Genomic DNA, 23,281 nt, shown 5'->3' with positions numbered 1-23,281 from the left:
CTGGCTAGCCAGATGCAGAGAATGGAAACCGGACCCCTTGCTTACACCATATACAAAAATTATCTCAAGATGAATTAAAGATTTAAATGTAAAACCCAAAGCTGTAAAAACCCTGGAAGACAACCTAGGCAGTATCATTCTTGACAAAAGAACGGGCAAAGATTTCATGACGAAGACGCCAAAAACAATTGCAACAAAACCAAAAATTGACAAATGAGATCTAATTAAAGAGCTTCTGGACAGCAAAAGAAACTATCAACAAACATACAACCTACAGAATGGGAGAAAATGCAAACTATGCATCTGACAAAGGTCCAATATCCAGCATCTATAAGAAACTTAAATTTATAAGAAAAAAAACCCATTAAAAAATGGGCAAAGTACATGAAAAAACACTTTTCAGAAGAAGATAGACATGCGGCCAACCACATATGAAAAAAAAAAAGCTCAGTATCACTGATCATTAGAGAAATGCAAAACAAAACCATGATGAGATACCATCTCACACCAGTCAGAATGGCTATTGTTAAAAAGTCAAAAAATAACAGATGCTGGTGAGGTTGTGCAGAAAAGGGAACGCGTATACACTGTTGATGAGAGTGTAAATTAGTTCCACCATTGTGGAAAGCAGTGTCGCGATTTCCTCAAAGAGCTAAAAACAGAACTGTCATTCGACCCAGCAGTTTCATTACTGGGTGTATACCTAAGGGAATATAAATTGTACTACCATAAAGACACATGCACACGTATGTTCACTGCAGGACTCTTCACAATAGCAAAGACATGGAATCAACCTAAATGCCCATCAGTAGCAGATTGGATAAAGAAAGCATGGTACATTACACCATAGAATACTATACAGCCATAAAAAAGAAGACTGTGTCCTTTGCAGGAACATGGAGGGACCTGGAGGCCATCATCCTTAGCAAACTAATGCAGGAACAGAAAACCAGATACCACACGTTCTCACTTATAAGTGGGAGCTAAATGATGTGAACACATGGACACAAAGAGGAAAACAACAGACACTGGGGCTTACTTGAGGGTCGAGGATAGGAGGAGGGAGAGGAGCAGAAAAAAATAACTGTTGGGTTCTAGGTTTATGTGGCAGTCTGTACAACAAACCCCCACGACATGAATTTAACTATATAACAGACCTGCGCATGTACCCTGAACCTAAAATAAAAGTTAAAAAAACAAAAACAAAACCTTAACACTGTTTCCTAGCATTTAGAAAAATAAAAGCCATGTGTATCTATCTGTGAAAAAAAAGTGTCAGACTGTTTCAGGTTCTGTAAGTTTATCCTTCCCCAGTATGTTTGTTTACTTATACTCAGGAATATATCAGATGTGTGTGTGTGTGTGTGTGTGTGTGTGTGTGTGTGTATCAGACTTTGATCACTGTCAGTGTGATTACAAAATATATCTTACTGTTGCTAAAGTTTTTATTTGAATTTCTCATTAGAGAAACTGAGAAATTCAAATGAAATTGAAAAGACACAACTTTTTCTGTTGTTTAAGAATTGTTCCTGTAACTTTAAGTGAATATAAATTATTTCTATTTTTATCTGATAATTTTAACAAAAATTAACTCCAATATTAAATATGCAACTTGATTTCATAAAGGAGAACTTAAACGTTATATAAACGTGTTGCTTAATGCAGTCAAAATATGTACTTCTAGGTTCTATTAGATTTTTGCTAATAAGTGTGCTGTTTAGTTTTAATTGGCATTCTCCAGTTAAAATTTTCCAATTTCAATTTTCAATTTTACATTGCACACTTTCCCCATGTGAGGTTTTAAGTGTTGCCTTTACATAAAGGAATGTGTTAAGAATGGTGGTGCCATCTTCAACAAACCTGACAAAAGCAAGCAATGGGGAAAGGATTTCCTATTTAATAAATGGTGCTGGGAAAACTGGCTAGCCATATGCAGAAAACTGAAACTGGACCCCTTCCTTACATCTTATACAAAAATTAACTCAAGATGAATTAAAGACTTAAATGTAAAAACCCTAGAAGAAAACTTAGGCAGTACCATTCAGGACATAGGTGTGGGCAAAGACTTCATAACTAAAACACCAAAAGCAATTGCAACAAAAGCCAAAATTGACAAATGGGATCTAATCAAACTAAAGAGCTTCTACACCACAAAAGAAACTATCATCAGAGTGAACATGAATAGGCAATCTACAGAATGGGAGAAAAATTTTGCAATCTACCCATCTGACAAAGGTCTAATATCTAGAATCTCCAAGGAACTTAAATTTACAAGAAAAAAAAACCCATCAAAAAGTGGGTGAAGGATATGAACAGACTTCTCAAAAGACGACATGTATACGGCCAACTAACATAAAGAAAAGCTCATTATTACTGGTCATTAGAGAAATGCAAATCAAAACCTCAATGAGATACCATCTCACGCCAGTTAGCATGGCGATTATTAAAAAGTCAGGCAACAACAGATGCTGGTGAGGCTGCGGAGAAATAAGAACGCTTTTATGCTGTTGGTGGGAGTGTAAATTCAACCATTATGGAAGACACTGGGGCGATTCCTCAAGGATCTAGAACCAGAAATACTGTTTGACCCCACAATCCCATTTCTGGGTATATACCCAAAGGATTATAAGTCATTCTACTAGAAAGACACATGTACACATATGTTTATTGCAGCACTATTTACAGTAGCAAAGACTTGGAGCCAAACCAGATGCCCATCAATAATAGACTGGATAAAGAAAATGTGGCACATATACACCATGGAATACTATGCAGCCATAAAAAAGAATGAGCTCATGTCCTTTGCAGGGACATGGATAAAGCTGTAAACTATCATTCTCAGCAAACTAACACAGGGACAGAAAACCAAACACCATATATTCTCACTCATAAGTGGGAGTTGAACAATGAGAACACACAGACACGGGGAAAGGAACATCACACACTGGGGCCTGTTGGGGGGTGGGGGGCAAGGGGAGGGAGAACTTTAGAACAAATAACTAATGCACGCAGCGTTTAAAACCTAGATGACAGGTTGATGGGTGCAGCAAACTGCCATGGCACATGTATACCTATGTAACAAACCTGCACATTCAGCACATGTATCCCAGAACTTAAAAAAAGAATAGCGATGCCATGAGTCCTGATGGTTGGGTATAGCAGAGTCCTGGGAAATCACAGTATAGTTAAAACTGTGTTCCTTACAGGTGTTTTATTAGTTAATACTGCAAAATACATAAGCAGTGAGACCTGGTGATTAAGTTACATTGTGCAAGGCTTTAAGTCAGTATACAGGAAACTTCTTCACAATTATTAAGTCTGTCATATTATAATCTGGCTGCAAACTACTTATTCTGCCTACCCTCTCACCTCTCATTTCCTCAGCCAGCCTTTGTTCCACTAATGTTTTAACATCTTAACATTTCCAAATAGTCATTGCTTATGGCTTAGCATATGCTGTTTCCTTTGCCTGGAATTCTCACCTCCCCTTTTTCTTGGGATACATCAAGCCCCAACTCAAGTATCATCTTTATTTTCAAGTTGACCATAGCTACAATAGTCAGAATTATTTGCCCTCTCTTATTCATCTTTGCTTTCTCAGTATGTAACATAGAACTTGATATACAGTAGTCAATTAAAATATTTAAGGGTATTTCAAAGTCCAAGAAATTCTAGACTGGGCTCTATATAATAAGTCAGCTTATTCAGTTAGCTCAGAAATAAAAATTTAGGAGGTGTGTATGATTTGCTTTGGAATTGTTCGTCTACATAATCTAAATAACTTCAGAAACTTATAAGGTGTACCTAGTTATTCTTTCCTTTAGTTACCATTAATATGCAAGATTTGCATTTGATATGTATGTTTTGATGTTGGCTTGTGATAAAAACTTAAGAAATTTTGTCATAAAGTTATTCTTTGTTTATACAGAGAATGTCCAAGCACACAGATGCAGCAGAAGAGGTGCTATTGGAAAAAAAAGGTTGTGCGGGAGTCATAACACTAAACAGACCAAAGTTCCTCAATGCACTGACTCTTAATATGATTCGGCAGATTTATCCACAGCTAAAGGTTTGTAATTTTCTTATTGCAATTATATGGATTCTTTTCAAAGTATATCATAATAGGACATTTCTGGTATTTTCTCCCATAGAATCACATAATTCTCTGGGATATACATCTAAGTAAGCCCCATTGATTCTTGAGGTTTCAGTGCTTCCCCTGTGCAGGTATTCTTGAGCATCCCTGGTGATAGGGAGCTCACTGCCTCCTGAGACAGACTCTTTGACTTTTATATAGCACTGATTTGTTTGCAAGTTTCTTTTTGTGTTCTGTCACTCTGTGTTTCTCTGACCTTTAAACCAGTGATACTGGTTCTGCCTCTGAGAGGATGAGTGTACAAATCGAATCTGCTTCCACCTGACGGCCTTTTCATTTGAAGACAGCTGCTTTTTTTTTTTTTTTTTTTTTTTGAGACGGAGGAGTCTCACTCTGTCGCCCAGGTGGGAGTGCAGTGGCACCATCTCAGCTCACTGCAAGCTCCACCTCCCGGTTCACGCCATTCTCCTGCCTCAGCCTCCCGAGTAGCTGGGACTACAGGCGCCTGCCACCACGCCCGGCTAATTTTTTGCATTTTTAGTAGAGACGGGGTTTCACCGTGTTAGCCAGGATGGTCTCGATCTCCTGACTTTGTGATCCGTCTGCCTCGGCCTCCCAAAGTGCTGGGATTACAGGCGTGAGCCACCGCACCCGGCCAGACAGCTGCTTTTAAACTGCCTGCTTTTTCTCAGAGAAGGCCGTAAACTTTCCTAAGTGAGCAGCATGGAATAGTAGAAAAACAGGACTTAAAGTCAGACGGTCTGGTTTGAAACGTGGATTTCTATTTATTAACTGTGTAGGCTGGGAAAGTTAATTTCTCCATACCTCAATCTCCTCAGCTCTGAAATGGGGATGATGATATGTAAAGATTAAGTGAATAGTATATATAAGTACCTAATACAGTCTGCCATGTAGATGTTTAACAAATACTAGTTTTCCCCTGGCTACCAATTCCTTAATTCTTCTTTTGATGAGTCTGTCTTCCATTCTTATGTTTCTGTTTGAGATACCATTATAATATGTCCCAAAATGTGATACATAGAAATAAGCCAAATGTTGCAAATCAGAGTTGGACCAGAGTGGAAGAAATTAGAAATGTTCGTGTTAGAATAATATCTCTATTAATGTAATTAATGTAGTCCAGTATTGCATGAACCTTTTGGACAATCATGTCTGTCCAGCTACATCTTCCTTGTGCGTTACATATTTATTCTCTAGTATAGGTTGAACATCCTTAATTCAAAATGCTATAAAATTCAAAAACTCTTTAAGCATCAACATGATGCCACAAGTGGAAAATTCCACACCTGGCCTCACGATTGCTCGCAGTCAAAACACAAGTGCACAACACACTGTTTATTCAGGGTCCCTATGGGAAAAATTAATTACTTTCAGGCTATGTGTATAAGGTGTATATGAAACATAAAGGAATTCCCAATCCCCAGGATATCTCTTATTGTATATGCAAATATTCTAAAATCTAAAAAAGTCTGAAACACTTTTGGTCCCAAGCATTTCAGATAAGGGATACTCAACCTGTATAGATTGATAGAACCCCTGTTAAGGTTTCTGTCTGTAGGTAACTAATTTTTCATTTCGTCCATTGTTCTGGACTTTCACATTTTCATTGGCTCTTGATTCTTTCATCCTACTTATTTATTAGCTGTCTTTACCAATCCCAAAGGACTTGGATTTTTTATAAGTGGTTTCACTATGTTACTTACATATTAAGAGTAAGCCCTGTATCAGCACAGTAGAAAGGTTATTGCTATATTTATCAGCAGTCTTTGGGTTGATTTGTTCTCCAAATTTATACGTTTATGTAACATATTATTATGCCCTTATTTGTTCATCTTGGTATCAAAGTTATGGCAAAGATTTCAGGTGCCATCTTGAAATTTGGATCACACAGTGTACTCATCTAGCAACGTTTTTGAAATAGCCTCTACTTTATCTGGGAAAAGCATATGAAGTTCATTCGATAAAGAATGGGTTGAGATTCATTCTTCTGGATATCCCTTACAGAAGAATATGTACTGTCACACACACATATGTATATGAATATATGATTGAATATATGTGCATATGCATGTAACTTTAATGAGTTTGTGTTTATAATATGCTTATACCATCTTCTGTTACATTTGAATAGAAGTGGGAACAAGATCCTGAAACTTTCCTGATCATTATAAAGGGAGCTGGAGGAAAGGCTTTCTGTGCTGGGGGTGATATCAGAGGTAAAGACTTTTCCCTTTCACCTGAATGCTCTTTCCCCCCACTAGAACTGATCAAGTATTGTCAAATTTTTGTAGTAATTTGTAATTTGCTTTACTTTTTAGAACTTATTATAAAGTTAATACATTCTTAGGAAAAAGAAAAATTTAAAGACTTACTTTTGCAGTTAGTATTAGCAAATGAGAATAGCTGATTTTTTTTTCTCACTACACAAATACCCATTTGAAATTTAAATATGTTGTCTCTGTCCCTGAATCATCACAAACAAAATGTCCAGTTAGGGTATATAGGTCCACTTTATATTTTAGAAGAGCTGATATTAAGCAGTTCTGTTGGTCTTATAACCTATCTGGCCATGTTGACTTGCCATTCTTCAAATATGACATGCTCTCACATATTTCCATAACTTTTCCTATGCTTCCCACTATTCATGATCCCAAAGCAACTATCTTCTGTGCACTTATTTATAGCATCCTGTTACATTGTAAATATATTTTACGTGTTTAAACATGCTGAGATAAAAAGAGAAACTCTCTTTATTTTTCATAATTGTTCAGGTCAGTCTGTCTATACACATTTAAATGTTAAAGACAAAAGAGAAGAAATGTCTGTTCTCAGCATCAGTGTCATGTATTTATTATAATCACTATAATTGTCCATATTATATGTACAGTATATTGAAAACTTCTTACATTTTGTATCTTGTTTCTTGTGGATTTGGTAGGGTTCAGGGATGGTTTTTTTCTTTGTGTTTTAATTTTATATGTTTGTTTGTTTGTTGTATTAAGACAACAATCTTTGGGCTTGTTCACCAAACTTACGTAAACCATTACCTTAGGAATAGGAAAAAAGCTGGATTCAGGACATAATTTCAAATACTTATTAATGAATTTTAAAATTGCAGTTTAATGAAAACTTTGATTACTTAAACTGATCTGTTAACTGAATTGTTTTTGAATCTGTTGTTTTGCCTACAACATGCGTTTTTTTATTTTATTTTATTTATTTATTTATTTTTTTGAGACGGAGTTTTGCTCTTGTTGCGCAGGCTGGAGTGCAGTCACGTGATCTCTGCTCGCTGCAACCTCCACCTCCCAGGTTCAAACAATTCTTCTGCCTCAGCTTCCCGAGTAGCTGAGATTACAGGTGCCTGCCAACATTCCGTGCTAATTTTTGTATTTTTAGTAGAGACAGGGTTTCACCATGTTGGCCAGGCTGGTCTTGAACTCCTGACCTCAGGCGATCCGCCTGCCTTGGCCTCCCAACAACATGCATATTTTTAAAATACTGTTTTTCAGCCTTGAATTAGCCTTTCGTCTGGCCTGTAATCGTCAGTTTACAGGTGGGCAGAGCTTTATGTATTGAGTTTATTAGCTTTTTCTGACTGAGCTATTTCTGCATATAGGCCTAATTTTATATTGATGTTTGGAAATAACAGCTACAAGTTGTAGAATCATTGTAGTTTACACATATGAAGCAGTGGATTCAAGTGCAGGAAATGTAATTTCTTGAAAGATTATAGTCCAAGACAATAAGTGGACACTCAGAAAATTTTCAAAAAATGATTGTGAAGGACATTTAATTTTAATTTAGATGGAACTAATTGATTAGAATAAAAATTAGATCAGAGAAAGATTTGAAGGAAATTTGAGAAAGTTTTTGAGGTAAAAGAGCTTCATTCCAAAGGCAATAAAACTTACATTCCTTTCCTTTTAGAATTGGTAAGCAGTGATAAGAGCTGAATAAAAGATGATAAACAAAGGTAGTCATTTTTTGTTTGTTTGTTTGTTTAGGTATAAGTGAAACCTCAGAATGATAAAAGTAGGTGTCAAATCTTTTTTTTAAAAACCAGTAAAAGGACTGGGTGCAGAGGCTAACGCCTGTAATCTCAGCACTTTGGGAGGCCGAGGTGGGAGGATTGCCTGAGCTCAAGAGTTCGAGACCAGCCTGGGCAATGTGGTGAAACCCCGTCTCTATTAAAATACAAAAAAGAAAAATTAGCTGGGCATGGCGGCATGCGCCTATAGTCCCAGCTACTCGGGAGGCTGAGGCAGGAGAATTGCTTGAACCTGGGAGGTGGAGGTTGCAGTGAGCTGAGATCATGCCACCGCACTCCAGCCTGGTGACAGGGCAAGACTCCGTTTCAAAAACAAACACCCCAAAAAACCAGGAAAAGAAGTCGACATATGGAACATTTTGAAGGAAGAGATATCAGAATTCTAGAGTTAGGAGGCCCGAGCCGGCAGATCACCTGAGGTTGGGAGTTCGAGACCGGCCTGGCCAATATAGTGAAACCCCGCCTCTACTAAAAATACAAAAATTAGCCAGGCATGGTGGCACATGCCTGTAATCCCAACTACTTGGGAGGCTGAGGCAGGAGAATCACTTCAACCTGGGAGGTGGAGGTTGCAGTCAGCCAAGATTGTGCCACTGTACTCCAGCCTGGGCAATAAAGCGAGATTCTGTCTCAAAACAAACAAAAAACAAACAAGAGAATTCTAGAGTTAGTGTAAGAATTGGTAGACAACATTTTGTATGTAATACTTTCCCATAAAAGAGGAAACATATCTATGAAATGTTTAGTTTGTGTTTTAATAGATAAATCTCATAGGACTTAAAGACAGGAAAGGCATATGAGTTGCAGTATATAGAAGAGGAAACTTTGATAGCAGTCTTGAGATTGACTGGAGGAGGAATATGGTAGGAGATGTGAACTCTGGGTAATAGAAGATTGCAATAGAAGTGAAACCATTTGATAGTGTTCACTATTCAGTAGATATTTACTGAGCATTTGTTTTTTAAGCCAGGCAGTGGTATGCTGTAGCAATGTCTTTGAGAATTTACATTTCTATCGATGTTAATAAATAAGAATGTCAGTATATTATTTACCTGTCTAGCCTCACCTTTTCCCTTTGCCCTTTAGTCTTTTAAAGCTGTTTGATTCTTGATTTTACTCTTCTTTCTTGACTTTGAGGCTTCGTAGGGTACTGCTTCCCCTAGTCAGAATTTTTCTTTCTGTCATTTTCTAGGAAATTCCTATTTACCTTTTCCAACTTGGCTTATGGTTACCTCTTCTAGGAAGCCTTCTTTTAATTAATTACACATCTCCTGCTCCCATTCTGACAGCACCCCAATCCTTACAGGACAAAGAATATGTTTTAGTATCAGTCTAAACTCCAGGACAGCCATCTTGTGTTGCTGTCTTTATTATCTGCAACACCTAAAACATTACTTGGTATGTAGTAGGTGCTCAATAAATGTTTTATGGGGGAAATGAATGTGGCAGAAATATTTAAGGACATGGGATACGTTGTAGCACTATACACACACATATAATACATTTTGTGTTAAGACATATTACCAAAGGAAATGTTTGTCTAGCAAATGTTAATTTAAGTGCTAGAGAAAATAATCAAAAGAAAATGTAGCTTGTTGCAATATATTATTTTTTTTTTTAAGGAGACAGGGTGTCACTCTTCTCTCCAGGCCAGAGTACAGTGGTGTGATCATGGCTCACTGTAGCCTCAATATCCTGGGCTCAAATGATCCTCCCGGCTCAGCCTCCTGAGCAGCTGGAACTACAGGCATGTGGCACTGCAGCCAGCTAATTAAACATTTTTTGTTGAGACAGAGTTTTACCAGGCTGGTCTCAAACTCCTGGCCTCAAGGAATCCTCCCACCTAGTTTCTCAAAGTGCTGCAATTACAGGTTTGAGCCACCATGCCCAGCCTATAATTTCTAATCTAACATTTTGTAAGAAGCATGGAAAACAAGAATAGGAATTTTTGCCTTGAAGCTTTGACATTCGACTATGGATCTGTGACTATAATATAATGTCTGTGGCAGGGGCAACTTCAAAACTTTTAACAAGTCATTTTAGAGTACTCCCTTCCCCCAGTATTTAATTATCATAATACTTTTGATCTAGTTGACAATGTTGACTATTAAATCTTTTTTTTTTATTTGTAATCTTTCCTTCCTAGTGATCTCGGAAGCTGAAAAGGCAAAACAGAAGATAGCTCCAGTTTTCTTCAGAGAAGAATATGTGCTAAACAATGCTGTTGGTATGTGTATTCTGCTCAGAGCTTTGGAAATGGAATAAAGAAATGAGGTGGACAGTATGTACTTTGTTAAAAATGTAATCAATAGGCATCCTTACTTAAACTTTTAATACCATGTGCCAGGCATAATAAGTAAAGTTGATTAAACTATTTTAAGTGCTTATTTCAGAACAGTTACCCTTTAATATTAGTAGGCTATACTTAACTGCTATTTGTTATAAAATCAATATGAGGCCGGGCATGGTGGCTCACGCCTGTAATCCCAGCAATTTGGGAGGCTGAGGTGGGTGGATCACCTGAGTTCAGGAGTTTGAGACCAGCCTGGCCAACGTGGTGAAACCCCATCTCTATTAAAAATACAAAAATCAGCTGGGTGCGGTGGCAAGTGCCTGTAATCCCAGCTACTCGGGAGGCTGAGGCAGGAGAATCAGCTTGAACCTGGGAGGTGGAGGTTGCAATGATTCGAGATTGCACCACTGCACTCCAGCCTGGGCAACAAAGCGAGACTCCGTCTCAAAAATAAATCAATATGAAAATATGGATTTCTCATCATGTGGTAGCTTTCTTGGGGGAAAAAACTTGGGTTCCAGTTTTCTCTATAAAATGAAGTATAGTATCATTTCCTAATTCTTAGGAATAAAAATTTCTTTATATTCAAGGTTCTAGGTTTCATTGGAGGTGAAGCAGTACTTTTATCTAGCATGCGAAGTTAAGATACAGGAAATAACATAATAAGTACTTGTGTACCCTCCAGCCCAGAATTAACAGACATCAATATTTTGTTTTTGCTTGATGATTTAAAATTTCTCCAAAAGAAATATAATACTTCAAGTTTGGAAGTTACATTTCAGTCCATTTTTTTGCTTTCCTCAGTACCATTACTTTCCCCAGAAGCAACCATTTATCCCTCCTCAAAAACAACCATTGTCATTAATTTTTAGTGTATTCTCCTAGACCATAATTTGACATTTTTACTAAATATTTATGAACTAAAAGATTTTAAGTTAGAATTTGATGGAATACATGATATTAACGTATTTTGACATATAGTTGGAAAAATAAATTCAGTTTTTGTCATGTGCCTTTTAGACAAATAAACATTTATATATTGGCATAAAAACATGAATTAATATCTAGTAGATTAAACACATGGGGATATATATGTTTTTCTAAAAATATGAATTGATGAAAATAATTACTAAGTGATGAAAAAAGCTGTATAATGATTTAACATTAAAGTATTTAAAATAGTAAAACATAAGTTTATTTTTATTTTATTATTTATTATTTATTTATCTTTTAAGAGAGAGTCTTGCCCTGTCACCCAGGCTGGAGTGCAGTGGTGCGATCTTGGCTCACTGCAGCCTCTGTCTCCCAGGTTCAAGTGATTCTCCTGCCTCAGCCACCTGAGTAGCTGGGACTACAGGCATGCACCACCACACCCTGCTAATTTTTGTATTTTAAGTAGAGACAGGTTTCACCCTGTTGGCCAGGCTGCTCTCGAACTCCTGACCCTAGGTGATCCATCTGCCCCAGCCTCCCAAAGTGCTGGGATTACAGACATGAGCCACCGCACCTGGTGCGGTGTAAGTTTAAAGACAAAATAGAAATGCAGAGCATTGTATCATATTTTATACAGCAAAGTAGACAAATAGAGGCCGCTGCTTTTTAAGCTTTCCAATTCCTTTTGTTTTTTAGCTTTTATTTTAAGTTTGAACTAAAAGATTTTTACTTTGTGTTTAGAAATTTACATAAATACTATCTTACTGTGTAACCATTCCATAAATTGTTTTTAACAACATGGAATGTAACTGTTCTGTGGTATCCAATATTATGATTATATCCAACATTAATTATCTGTTCTACATTAATGGATATTTTAGCTTCCAGTAGTTACTAACATAGATAGTTGTACTCTAGTATGTGGTCCCTTATTTCCCATGTGCAAAAGTTTCTTCAGAAATAATATGTAGAATGGATAGATCATAGTGTTTATGCATCATTACTTTGTTTCCAAATTCTTTAAGATGCTTTTTCTACATGTCTTTTTTCTTGGCTGCTGTTGGACTTTGGATCTTCCATATGAATTTTAGAATTGTTTTATCTGGTTTCACAAAAGTTTCTACTGAGATTATGATTAGACTTAGAATGAATTATGGGTTAATTTGGAGGGAATTGACATCTTTGATATTGAATGTTCCCAACCATAATGTGGCATAGCTCTTCCTTTTTTTTTTTTTTTTTTAAAAAAAAAAAAAAGATAGGGTCTTGGTCTGTTGCCCAGGCTGGAGTGCAGTGGCATGATCACAGCTCACTGCAGCCTCAACCTCCTGTGCTTAAGTGATCAAGTGTTCCTCCCACCTCAGCTTTCTGAGCAGCTGGGAGCACAGGTGCCTGCCACCACACCTGGCTATACTTTTTTTAAGAGAGGGGGTTTTGCTGTATTGCTCAGGCTGGTCTCATACTGCTGACCTCAAGCAATCCTCCCACCTTGGCCTCCCAAAGAGGTTAGATTACAGGTGTCAGCCACCACACTGGGCCCTGGCTTTTGTTTAAAATCGAAGGTTAAGTTGTTAAATGATAATGAATAGATAGGATTGTGTTGGATTGACATTTAAAAATATGTATTTTATAAGCCATACATTTAGTCGTCTTTGGTGTTTCTTGCTAAAATTTCCTAGGGAAAATCTTGAGTATATATAATGTGGTTTTTTTTTTTAGAAAAAGGGAATGTATTTTAAACACTGTAACTAAAATTACAGCTCTGTTTCTTTCAGGTTCTTGCCAGAAACCTTATGTTGCACTTATTCATGGAATTACAATGGGTGGGGTAAGTAGACTTTTTACTCTGATCATTGTATGAGTGAGTTGTATTAAAAATAAGTTAATAATTATTAAACAGAAGTGAGCTGATGAATGTAATATAATAGAACTCATTGAAACATAATTGTGTGGATTTTGGATCCTGACAGACTTGAGATATAATATTTGCTTATAGCACTTTTAGACTATCCCAGCCCAAAAGAATATTTTATGTTCTTAGTTATGTTATATGGCCGGGCATGGTGCCTCACGTCTGTAATCCCAGCAGTTTGGGAGGCCAAGGTGGGCAGATCACTTGAGGTCAGGAGTTTGAGACCAGCCTGGCCTACATGGAGAAACCCTGCCTCTATTAAAAATACAAAAATTAGCTGAGCATGGTGGCACACACCTGTGATCTCAGCTACTCAGGAGGTTGAGGCACGATAATCGCTTGAACCCAGGAGGTGGAGCTTGCAGTGAGCTGAGATTGCACCACTGCACGCCAGCCTGGGTGACAAAGTGAGACTGTCTCAAAAACAAAAAAATATATGTATATACACACACACACACACACACACACACACACACACACACACACGTTATATGCTATTTTAACTTTTTGAATTAGCAAGTTTTTTTAAGCAATGGAAACTGATTGTGTTTTTATCTTTTAATATATAGAGCCTTTTTTCTACTTAAAAATAAACTGATTCTTTTCAGAAGCTTCAGAAGAGAAACTAGAATGTTGAGTTGTTTTTTTTTTTTTTTTTTTTAAATTCAGTATTAGAGATTTGGTTGCCTAAATTGTACCTGTTACTCAAAATTTCACCTTAGTGGAAGTGTTTGGATTCTTTTTGAAGTTCTCTGTAACTGCATTTCTGTCAGTTGACAAATATTCTGCCTCTGTGCTATTACAGAGAAGTCTAAAATGTAACTGGCATTGATTAACTTGACCTGGAGTTAGAGAAAACATGAAATAATTACAAAACAATTGGTAAATTGTATGGTACTGACAAAGATTAGCCTTTGAAGAAGTGAGGGGTCAGAATTGGTCTTCATGGCAGGAAAGGGCTGCATGGAGAAGATGGTGAATTGAACTGAGCCTAGAAAGGTAGTGGAGGAGAGAAAAAGTAATGTCTTTTCCTCACCGATTGCAGGGGTCATGGCCAATATCCATATAACAAAAGACAGATTGACAATAGAGAAGCATAACAAATTTGTTTAATCAAAGTTTTACATGACGTGGGAGCCTTCAGAAAAGAAGACCCAAAGACCCACAGATCCAGGAAAAACTGTTTTTGTGTGTAAGTTCAGTGAACAATGGACAGTCATATAGAAGTATGATTGGACAAAAACGGTATTATTCCGTAGTAATAAATGGGGGAACTTAGGTAGGCTTGTTTGTTGAGATTCTTCTTGGCCTCTGTGTGTAACATTCCTTTCCTCCAGGTATAGGATGGGGCCCTTGTCACATGAGGGTTTAATGACTTTCAAGTCCGGGTGTCGTGGCTCATGCCTGTAATCTTAGCACTTTGGGAGGCTGAGGTGGGTAAATCGCTTGAGGCCAGGAGTTTGAGACCAGCTTGGGCAACATGGCGAAACCCCATCTCTGCTAAAACTACAAAAATCAGTTGGGTGTGATGGTGTGCACCAGTAATCCCAGCGACTGGGGAGGCTGAGGCACGAGAATTGCTTGAACCCGGGAGGTTACAGTGAGCTGAGATCATGCCACTGCACTCCAGTCTGGGTGACAGAGTGAGACTCTGTCTCAAAAAACAAAACAAAACAAAACAAAAAGACATACTTTCAGAAGAGGTAGGTTAGAGAACTTCTGTGGGCCAGCTGTCCCACAGAAAGGAGGGGGGAGGTCACAGTGGCCTCCAAGTGGCCGTAGTTTGGGGTAGCATATCCTGAGCTGTGACAATAGGTAGGACATAGGTAGGTAGGGCCCAGGTAGGTAGAGCCTAGGTAGATAGGTAGTATGAGGCCAAAAGGTGGAATTTTTGAAATTCCACCTGTTCAATGTTTTAAGGAACTTAACTATTTGGAATACAGGAAGTTCCCCCTTTGTTCTAGCAGAACCACCCTAAATAAGGACCAGGAATTGCTTAGATCTTGCACATCATTTTGGGAAGGGATTCTACTAGCAAGGGTGATCTGTACCTCTGCTTGGCAGAAACTGAGCGTGGGTTGGTTGTGCTTTAACCTGGGGAAAAGGAAAGCTCTCTGAAAAAATTACTGCAGAGTAAGAGGAAGGGAAAGAATCTGAAGCATTGAAGGAAGAGCTGCCCTGTGAATGTGAAAGAAACCAGGAAAAAATGAAGACAAAAACAATGGGCATACCCAACAGCATGTAAAAATAAATGTGACCCCATTAGAACAGGAAAGAAATCCCATAAGGAGAGAGCAAACTCAGATGAAAGGGCTACAAGTTGAAAAAGGGAAACAGGAAACAGGGAGGATGACTGGGAACTAATACACAGTAGCAAAGCTGACATTTTATTTTAATGGCAGTAGATTAGAAAGAGATGAATTTAATATTACAGATAGTGAAGTATCTGTGGAGAACAAACTTGAGAAACTCTCACAAAGCATTAAAAAAAATATGTAAGTGATGAAAATGAATGTTTTGAGGTAATGACTATGCAAGAAAGTTACTGGGAACCCAACAAAGGAGTGATAAGTACTCCACTGAAAGTAAATCAGATACTTGGAACAGAAATGATGATCAGATATAATGAAATAAGACTTTAAGTAAAAACAAAAAACTCCCAAACTCAGATATGTATAATTAAAGGAAACACGAAATTTCAGATAAGTGAAAAGAGACCCATACCTAGATAAAAGCTCAGGTAAATTTTTTAAAATTATAAGCCTTAAGAAAAAAAAGCTAACTGTGAGTAGTCAGGCCAAGGAATCAAGGTAAATGGGGTGATTAGTGATATACGTTATATACAGATTTCTTCAGATTTCTCTGTTACACAATGTGACAGAAGTCAATGAATGGGTTGAGAAGTTGTGAAGTAGTTAGGATCCAAGAGTTTTCTCCCCAACTAAGTTGTTATTTAGTATAAATGTAAAATAAAAATATTATCAGAAATGGTAAATATATTGCTGACATATTACTGAGAATATTTCAATAACTATTTGGTCTAGTTGACCAAGAGATCACTTAAAGTTATAACTCAAGACTCCTTCTGATATGAAAGGATTGGTAAGCTGCCCTTTGGTGCTATAAGTGGGCAGAACTTCCATTTTTTTTTACAGAAGCCTGAGAATTATATTGCTCTAGCACATCATATCTGAATGCACTGGCCATGTTCTTCAGTTCTGGGGCTTGTATAGGTTGGTATAATGTTTGTATATATTCCTCATATGTAACAACCAAGAATATTTATTTCAAAAGAAAAGACTGCAGTGAAACAGATCAAGATAATGTTGTCTTGAATAAATGAAGTAAAGATGCTGCTGATTCTTCATACTGGTCTCTGTTTTCAGTATTTAAAGAACATAAATAACTTTCAAATAAAGATATACTTTATATCAGCCTTTCTTAACCAGAACTCCACCAGAGGATTAAGTCTTAGTGCCCTAAAATGTTCTTGGGTTTGCCTAGAGAATCAGTCTCGAGGCTGGGGCCTAGCAGTCTGTTTGAACAAGCCAAGCTCTCCAAGTAATTCTGAGTCATGTTAATTTGAGAACTAGGGCTCTAAGCCATCCCTTGAATGTAATAAATTAGCTCCTATTTCTGTCCTGTGCTTCTCGAATGGTACTAGTTATGTACCATCCTTGGGAGAATTGAGAATATAATCACATCATTTGCAGTGATCTGTGGTTCAGATGAGGAACCCCTGAGAAAGTTTGTTTTATACTATATTTTATCAGCTCCCTTAAAAATATTGTGTCTTTTCTTCCATCAGGTATGCCCAACCACATGCATCCTTAAAGACTGAAGTTCTTCCCTCTTTTTTAATAGCCATAAATATTATGGATTGAGCATCTCTTGTCTGAAATGCTTAGGACAAGGAGTGTTTTGGATTTTGGAATATTTACAATATGTTATAAATAAAGTTTCAGTGCCGCAAAAGAAATAGCACTCGAATGTAGCATTTTGTTTTTAATTCTCGGCAAGGAAATGTACTACTATAGAAGGGTGTGCCCTTACAGATGGAGCAATGGTGAGCATACACCTGGACAAGGGAGGCAAAGGAGTTCTTATTCCTGATGCACATGGCCCCTGCTGCTGTGTCATTCCCCTATTGGCTAGGGTTAGACCGCACAGGCTAAACTAATTCTGATTGGCTACTTTAAAGAGAGTGATGGGGTGAGTGGTTTGGCAGAAAAAATGGTTATGGCAGAGCAGTAAATTGGAACGAGTCAAGGTGGAGCAGGTAATCGAAAAAGGTTGCTTTATGAGGAAGTTAAGTTTAAAAGTAGAAGGCAAAGAATTGAACATACTAACATTGATTCTTTGAAGAGAAATTTAGAACTCATATCTAACAAATCTTAAATCTAAAAATCTGAAATCGGAAATGTTCCAAAATCTGAAATATTTGGAGCACCAACATGATACTCAAAGGAAATGCTCATTGGAGCATTTCAGATTTCAGAGTTTTGGATTCAGGATGCTCAACTTACACTACAATTAGATGTGATTTCTTCTTCCATTGAGTCAGTGCTTTCAGTCTGTACTCTAAATTTGGTGTTTGTACTTTATTGTTACTTTATATCTCATCTTCCCAACTGTATTAGATGGTCTGGAAAGGGCAAGGATTATCCTACCTTTTTTTTTTTTTTTTTTTGGCCTTCCCGTAACAACTAGGAATATACAGTTATAGAGAAATTTTTAAACAATTATACCCTAAATAATAAACATCTTGTATAGCCTTCGAAAGAGTAAACAACAGGCTGGAAGTGAACAGTCTCTTTTTTTTTAGTAGTGGGGTTTTGTATTTATCTTGGTTTGGAAGGCCACACTTTTCATGTCTGATTTACAAACTTCTGTGATTTGAGTATGGGTTGTCCCCACCAAAACCCATGTTGAGGCTTGTTTCCCAGTGTGGTGGTGTTGGGAGGTGGTGCCTTTAAGAGGTGATTATGTTGTTAAGATGGATTAGTATCTTTCTTGCAAGACTGGGTTAGTTCTTATGGGAATGGTTAGTTTCTGCGAGAGCAGGTTGTTGTAAAGTGAGGTTGCTTCCTATGTTTTGGGCTTTTTACATGTGCCTGGTACCTCTTCTATTTCTCTGCCGTGTTTTCATGTAACATAAGGCCCTCACTAGAAGCTGCCAGATGCAGCCTCTCAATCTTGAACTTTCCGGTTTGTAGAACCATCACCTAAATAAACCCATTTTTAAATTTTGTTTTATAAGTTACCTAGTCTGTGTATCCTGTTACAGTAGCACAGAATGGACTGAGACAGAAAATTGATACTGAGAAGTGTTGCTAATAACAAATACCTGAAATTGTGGAAGTGGCTTTGGAATTGGGTAATGGATAGACACTTGAAAGAATTTGGAGGAGCAGGATAGAAAAAAACCTGTATTGCTGTGAACGGAGCATTAAGGGTGATTCTGGTGAGGGCTCAGAAGAAGACAAGGCTGGGGAAAATGTGGAACTTCTTAGAGATTATTTAAGTGGTCATGGGCAGAATGCTAATAGAAATATGGACAGTAATGGCCATTTTGATGAGGACCCAGATGAAAATGAGGAACAAGATATTGGAGTAAAGAGCATCCTTGTAATAAAGTGACAAAGAACCTGGCTGGATGTGTCCATGTCTGAGGGCTTTATGGAATTCAGGAGTTTGGAGCCGTGAATTAGAATGCCTGGAAGAAGATCTATCTAATCTGCAAAGCATTCAGGCTGCTGCATGGCTACTTTTAATAGCTTACATAAAGCTGTGAGAGGGAAAAAAATGACTGAAGATAAAATTTATAATCAAAAGGGAAAGAAAGCAGAAAGATTTGGAAAACTCTCAGCCTGGCCATGTAAAGAGCGAAAAAACTTTTTGGGAGAGGAAACCAAGGTGTGGCGCAGCAATTTTTGCTAAGGAGAGTAATACTTAATGGAAGGGAATATCAAGACAATGGGAGAAAGACCCTCAAGGCATTTCCGAGACCTTTGAGCCTCCCTTTCTCATCACAGGCCCAGAGCTCTAGCACAAATGGTTTTGGGTGATGGACTTGGGCCTCCCCCTATAAGCTTACCGCCCGGGGCTGCTTTGGGCCTCTGCTCCCAGAATTCCAGCACAGTGCTCCTCAGTTGTCCCCGCTATGGCTCAAGTGCCCCAGGTGCAGCTTGACCTGCAGCTCTAGAAGATATAAGCCATAAGCCTTGGTGGCATCCATGTGGTGCTAATTCTGCAGGCTGTCAGAAAGCAGAGCTAGGAAGGCATGTGAGCCTCTACCTAGGTTTCAAAGGATATATTAGACAGTCTGGTGTCAGGCAGAGCTTTGTTGCAGGGGTGGAGCCACCACAGAGAGTCCATTCTGGAGAATGCCAAGTGGAATTGTGAGGTCAGAGCTAGAGCTGCCCTTGAGATTCTAGAACTGTTGACCCACTGGCAGCATGGCACCAGTTTGCAGCTTCAACTGGAGAGAGCTGAAGTGTGGGCTTGTTAGTGGTGGATCCGTACAGGTCTGAAGCAACTTGATTCTTGCCTCCTTGAAGGAAAGAATTTGTCCAAGGGGCATAAGGCAGAGTGAGAGACCAAGGCAAGTTTTTGAGCAGGAATGACAGTTTATTAAAAAGTTTTAGAACAGGAACAATAGGATGTAAAGTATTCTTGGAAGAAGGCCAAGCAAGCAACTTGAGAGATTCAAGTGTTCTGTTTGGCCCTTGACTTGGGGTTTTATACACTGGCGTAGTTCCGGGGTTTGAGTTTCTTCTCCCTTGATTTTTCCTTGGGGTGGGCTGTCCGCATGTGCAGTGGCCTGCCAGCACTAGAGGGGCCATATGCTCAGTGTGTTTACTCAAGTTGTGCGCATGCTCATTTGAGGCATTTCCCCCTTGCTAAGTTGAACATTTTTAGAGGAAGGTTATATACCAGTTAAACTGCAATTTTGCATCTAAATGCACGTGCTTGGGCCCACTCGCCCAGCTCCTGAGATCTTAATGGGAAGCGGCTGATCACGAGCTTCAGGTGTTTTCTGTCTACTGGGAGACTGCCTTTCCCTGCTGCCAGCTGTGACCAATTATTTTAGGGAGACAGTTTAACAACCACCTGACCATCGCTTGATGGTCACCTGACATTCTGGGTGTGAGGGAGCTCTCTGCCCTGCTCATGTCTGCCTAGCTACCTACTCTTAACTGGTTGAGACCAGAAAGCTCTAGGAGTAGGGTTGATACCTTGAGGGCCCACCTCTCCAACCCCATCCCAGTGTGCACAGGATTCAGACATGGAATGGAGATTACTCTCTAGCTTTAAGAGTTAATGTCTTCTTTCTCAGGGTTTTAAAGACTGAATTGAGGCCTGTTACTCCTTTCTTTTGGCCTATTTCTGCCTTTTAGAATGGGAATGTTAGAAATCCTTGTTCCCCGGTGCCGCAAAGAAATAGCACTTGAACATAAATTTAATTTTCTCAGCCAGGCCATTTTTACTTTCTGCAGAAAGAGTACACTTGCCGGCAGTTTTGCTACAAGAGTACAGCGAACAAAGGGGACAGGGTCATTTATAATCTGACGCGTTCACCCTACTGCTGTGTCCGGTTTCCATTGGCTGGAACGGGACCTCACATTCTGTATTTGTCCCAATTGGATAGCAACTTAGAACTTTCTAAAAGAGGCAAAGGCAGAGGAGAACAAAGGAAGGAGGAAGTAACTTGTGGAATGCTGAGAAAGGTAAAAACACCTCCAAATAAGGAAGAGGAACAGGCTATGACCTAATGCTTGCTTGGACCAGTATAAGCATGCCAGGGCAAATATTTAGGCTGAATGTGGGAGCTAAGAACACGAAGTACATTGATTTCTTTATTAAGGCTAGCAGATATCTAAGAATGTTAGCACAGGTCTTTGAATAAATTTTGCTTCTAAGAGAATTTACCATTTATTCCTAATTAGACAGGGAGGAAAGTCTCTTTGAAGAGGATCCTCTACTTTACTTTTTACAGGAATGTATACCCTATACCTGTCCTACCACTGTATCTTGGAAGTAGATAGATAACTTGTTTTGATTTCACAGGCTTCACAGATGGGATTCTGGACTTTGGAATTTTGAGTTGGTGCTGAAACAATACTTTGAGGATATGGAGCTGGAGTGAATGTATTTGTATGTGAGAAGGATATGAGTTTGGGAGGTCAGGGATGGAATGCTACGGTTTGAATATTTGTCCCCACCGAAACTCATGTTGAAACTTAATCCTGAATGTAACAGTATTAAGAAATGAGGCCTTCAAGAGGTGATGGGGTCATGAGGGTAGAGTAGTTTGATCCATTCATGGATTAATAGGTTATCACAGGAAGAATGGTTTAATTACCATGGGAATGGGTCTGTTTTAAAAGCCAGTTTGGCATGCTCTTGCCCCTTCACCAGATCAGGGCTCTGCAGAGAGTCCCCACCAGCAAGAAGGCCCTCAACAGATATGGCCCTTCAACCTTGGCTTTCCCAATCTCCAGAAGAGCTGTAAGACATAGATTCCTTTTCTTTATAAATTACCCAGTCTCAGATACTCAGTTACAGCAACAGAAAACTGAAGACACCAGCATTTCTTAATATAAGATGTTTTATGAACTCTAGCTTCTGAAAATGTAATCCTCTAGATCATTGGCGCTCAACCTTGTTTGCACTTTAGAATTATTTGGGAGTCTTTTTAAAATTCCAGTGCCTAGGCTTACCTTATCTCCCATAATCATTAAATTGGATAGTGGACAGTGGAGTGAGACCTAGGCTTTTTTTTTTTTTTTTTTTTTTTTGAGATGGAGTCTCACTCTTTTGCCCAGGCTGGGGTGCAGTGGTGCTATGAGACCTAGGCATTTTTAATGCTCCCTGGTGTTACCAATGTGAAGGTAAAATTAAAAACTGCTGCTCTACAGGTTCTTGTGTGTGGTTGTGTCTCCTGTGACTTTTTTCTAAATCTCCCAAAGACTGTTCTTCACATTTTAGTTTGTATCAGAGTAACCTGGAGGGCTTGTTAAGAAGCAGATTCTAGGCTGGGCACGGCGGCTCACGCCTGTAATCCTAGTACTTTGGGAGGCCTAGGCGGGTGGATCACTTAAGGCCAGGAGTTCAAGACCAGCCTGGCCAACGTGGTGAAATCCCATCTCTACTAAAAATACAAAATTAGCTGGGTGTGGTGGCGGGGGCCTGTAATCCCAGCTACTCCAGAGGCTGAGGCAGGAAAATTGCTTGAACCCGGGAGGTGGAGGTTGCAGTGAGCCAAGATTGTGCCATTGCACTTCAGCCTGGGTGACAGAGCGAGACTCCATCTTAAAAAAAAAAAGCAGATTCTTTCCCTGCCCCATCTCTAGTTTAGTCTGGAATTCGGCCCAAGAATTTGCATTTCTAACAAGTTCTCAGGTAATGATGATTCTAGGGAGAGGGGAGTTCACTTTAGGAACAATTTTTGTAAGGTGTTCAGACTACAGTTTGTTATTCAGAAAGCCTTTATTTTCAGAATTTTTAGTAGAATTTCAGTATTACACATAATTGCTTAGTGTAGGCTTAGTATATATACATTTTTAATCTGTTAAAATCTTCATACAAATTTAACACTTTATCTGAGCAAAGAACAATTCATGAATCTGGCAGCATGCAGAACCAGAAGAGGTTGAGAGAGCTCCACCTTGCAGCATGAGCAGTGAGCTTCCATAGGTTGAATGTGGAAGCAAATTAGAGAAATTACCTGATTGGCTACCGCAAGGCATTTGCCTTATTTGGGCATGGTGTGATGAGATATTCACTCTCTGTGGGTGTGGTCTGATCAGTTGGCTGCCTATGATTGGCTGAAACATGGCTGTTTGTTACAAAACTATACTGTTAAATTAGGTTTCAGTTTATTTTCATACTAAGGTTTCAATTTATTATGAAGGAACTCAAAGTGCAGAGAGACAGTCTCAGTTCAATGGCTTCTGCGTATTTAACATACCC

At 38.6% G+C, this 23,281-nt stretch overlaps 1 protein-coding gene across 5 annotated transcripts in view; it reads left to right on the top strand.

Moving 5' to 3' along the window:
* The window catches only part of HIBCH (3-hydroxyisobutyryl-CoA hydrolase), a 139,478-nt gene that overhangs the window by 43,264 nt on the left and 72,933 nt on the right, over positions 1-23,281 (top strand). For all 5 annotated transcript variants that reach the window (XM_055379247.2, XM_055379244.2, XM_055379246.2 and 2 more), the window contains exons 3-6: positions 3,929-4,069; positions 6,249-6,333; positions 10,315-10,395; positions 13,170-13,222. In XM_055379247.2, the coding sequence (XP_055235222.1) occupies positions 3,929-4,069; positions 6,249-6,333; positions 10,315-10,395; positions 13,170-13,222 (360 nt within the window). The remainder of the gene's footprint in view (positions 1-3,928; positions 4,070-6,248; positions 6,334-10,314; positions 10,396-13,169; positions 13,223-23,281) is intronic.

The sequence above is a fragment of the Gorilla gorilla genome, chromosome 11, assembly GCF_029281585.2.
Source record: "Gorilla gorilla gorilla isolate KB3781 chromosome 11, NHGRI_mGorGor1-v2.1_pri, whole genome shotgun sequence".
Taxonomy (NCBI): domain Eukaryota; kingdom Metazoa; phylum Chordata; class Mammalia; order Primates; family Hominidae; genus Gorilla; species Gorilla gorilla.
Note: the sequence above shows the minus strand (reverse complement) of the source record. Positions and strands in the feature narration are given on the sequence as shown.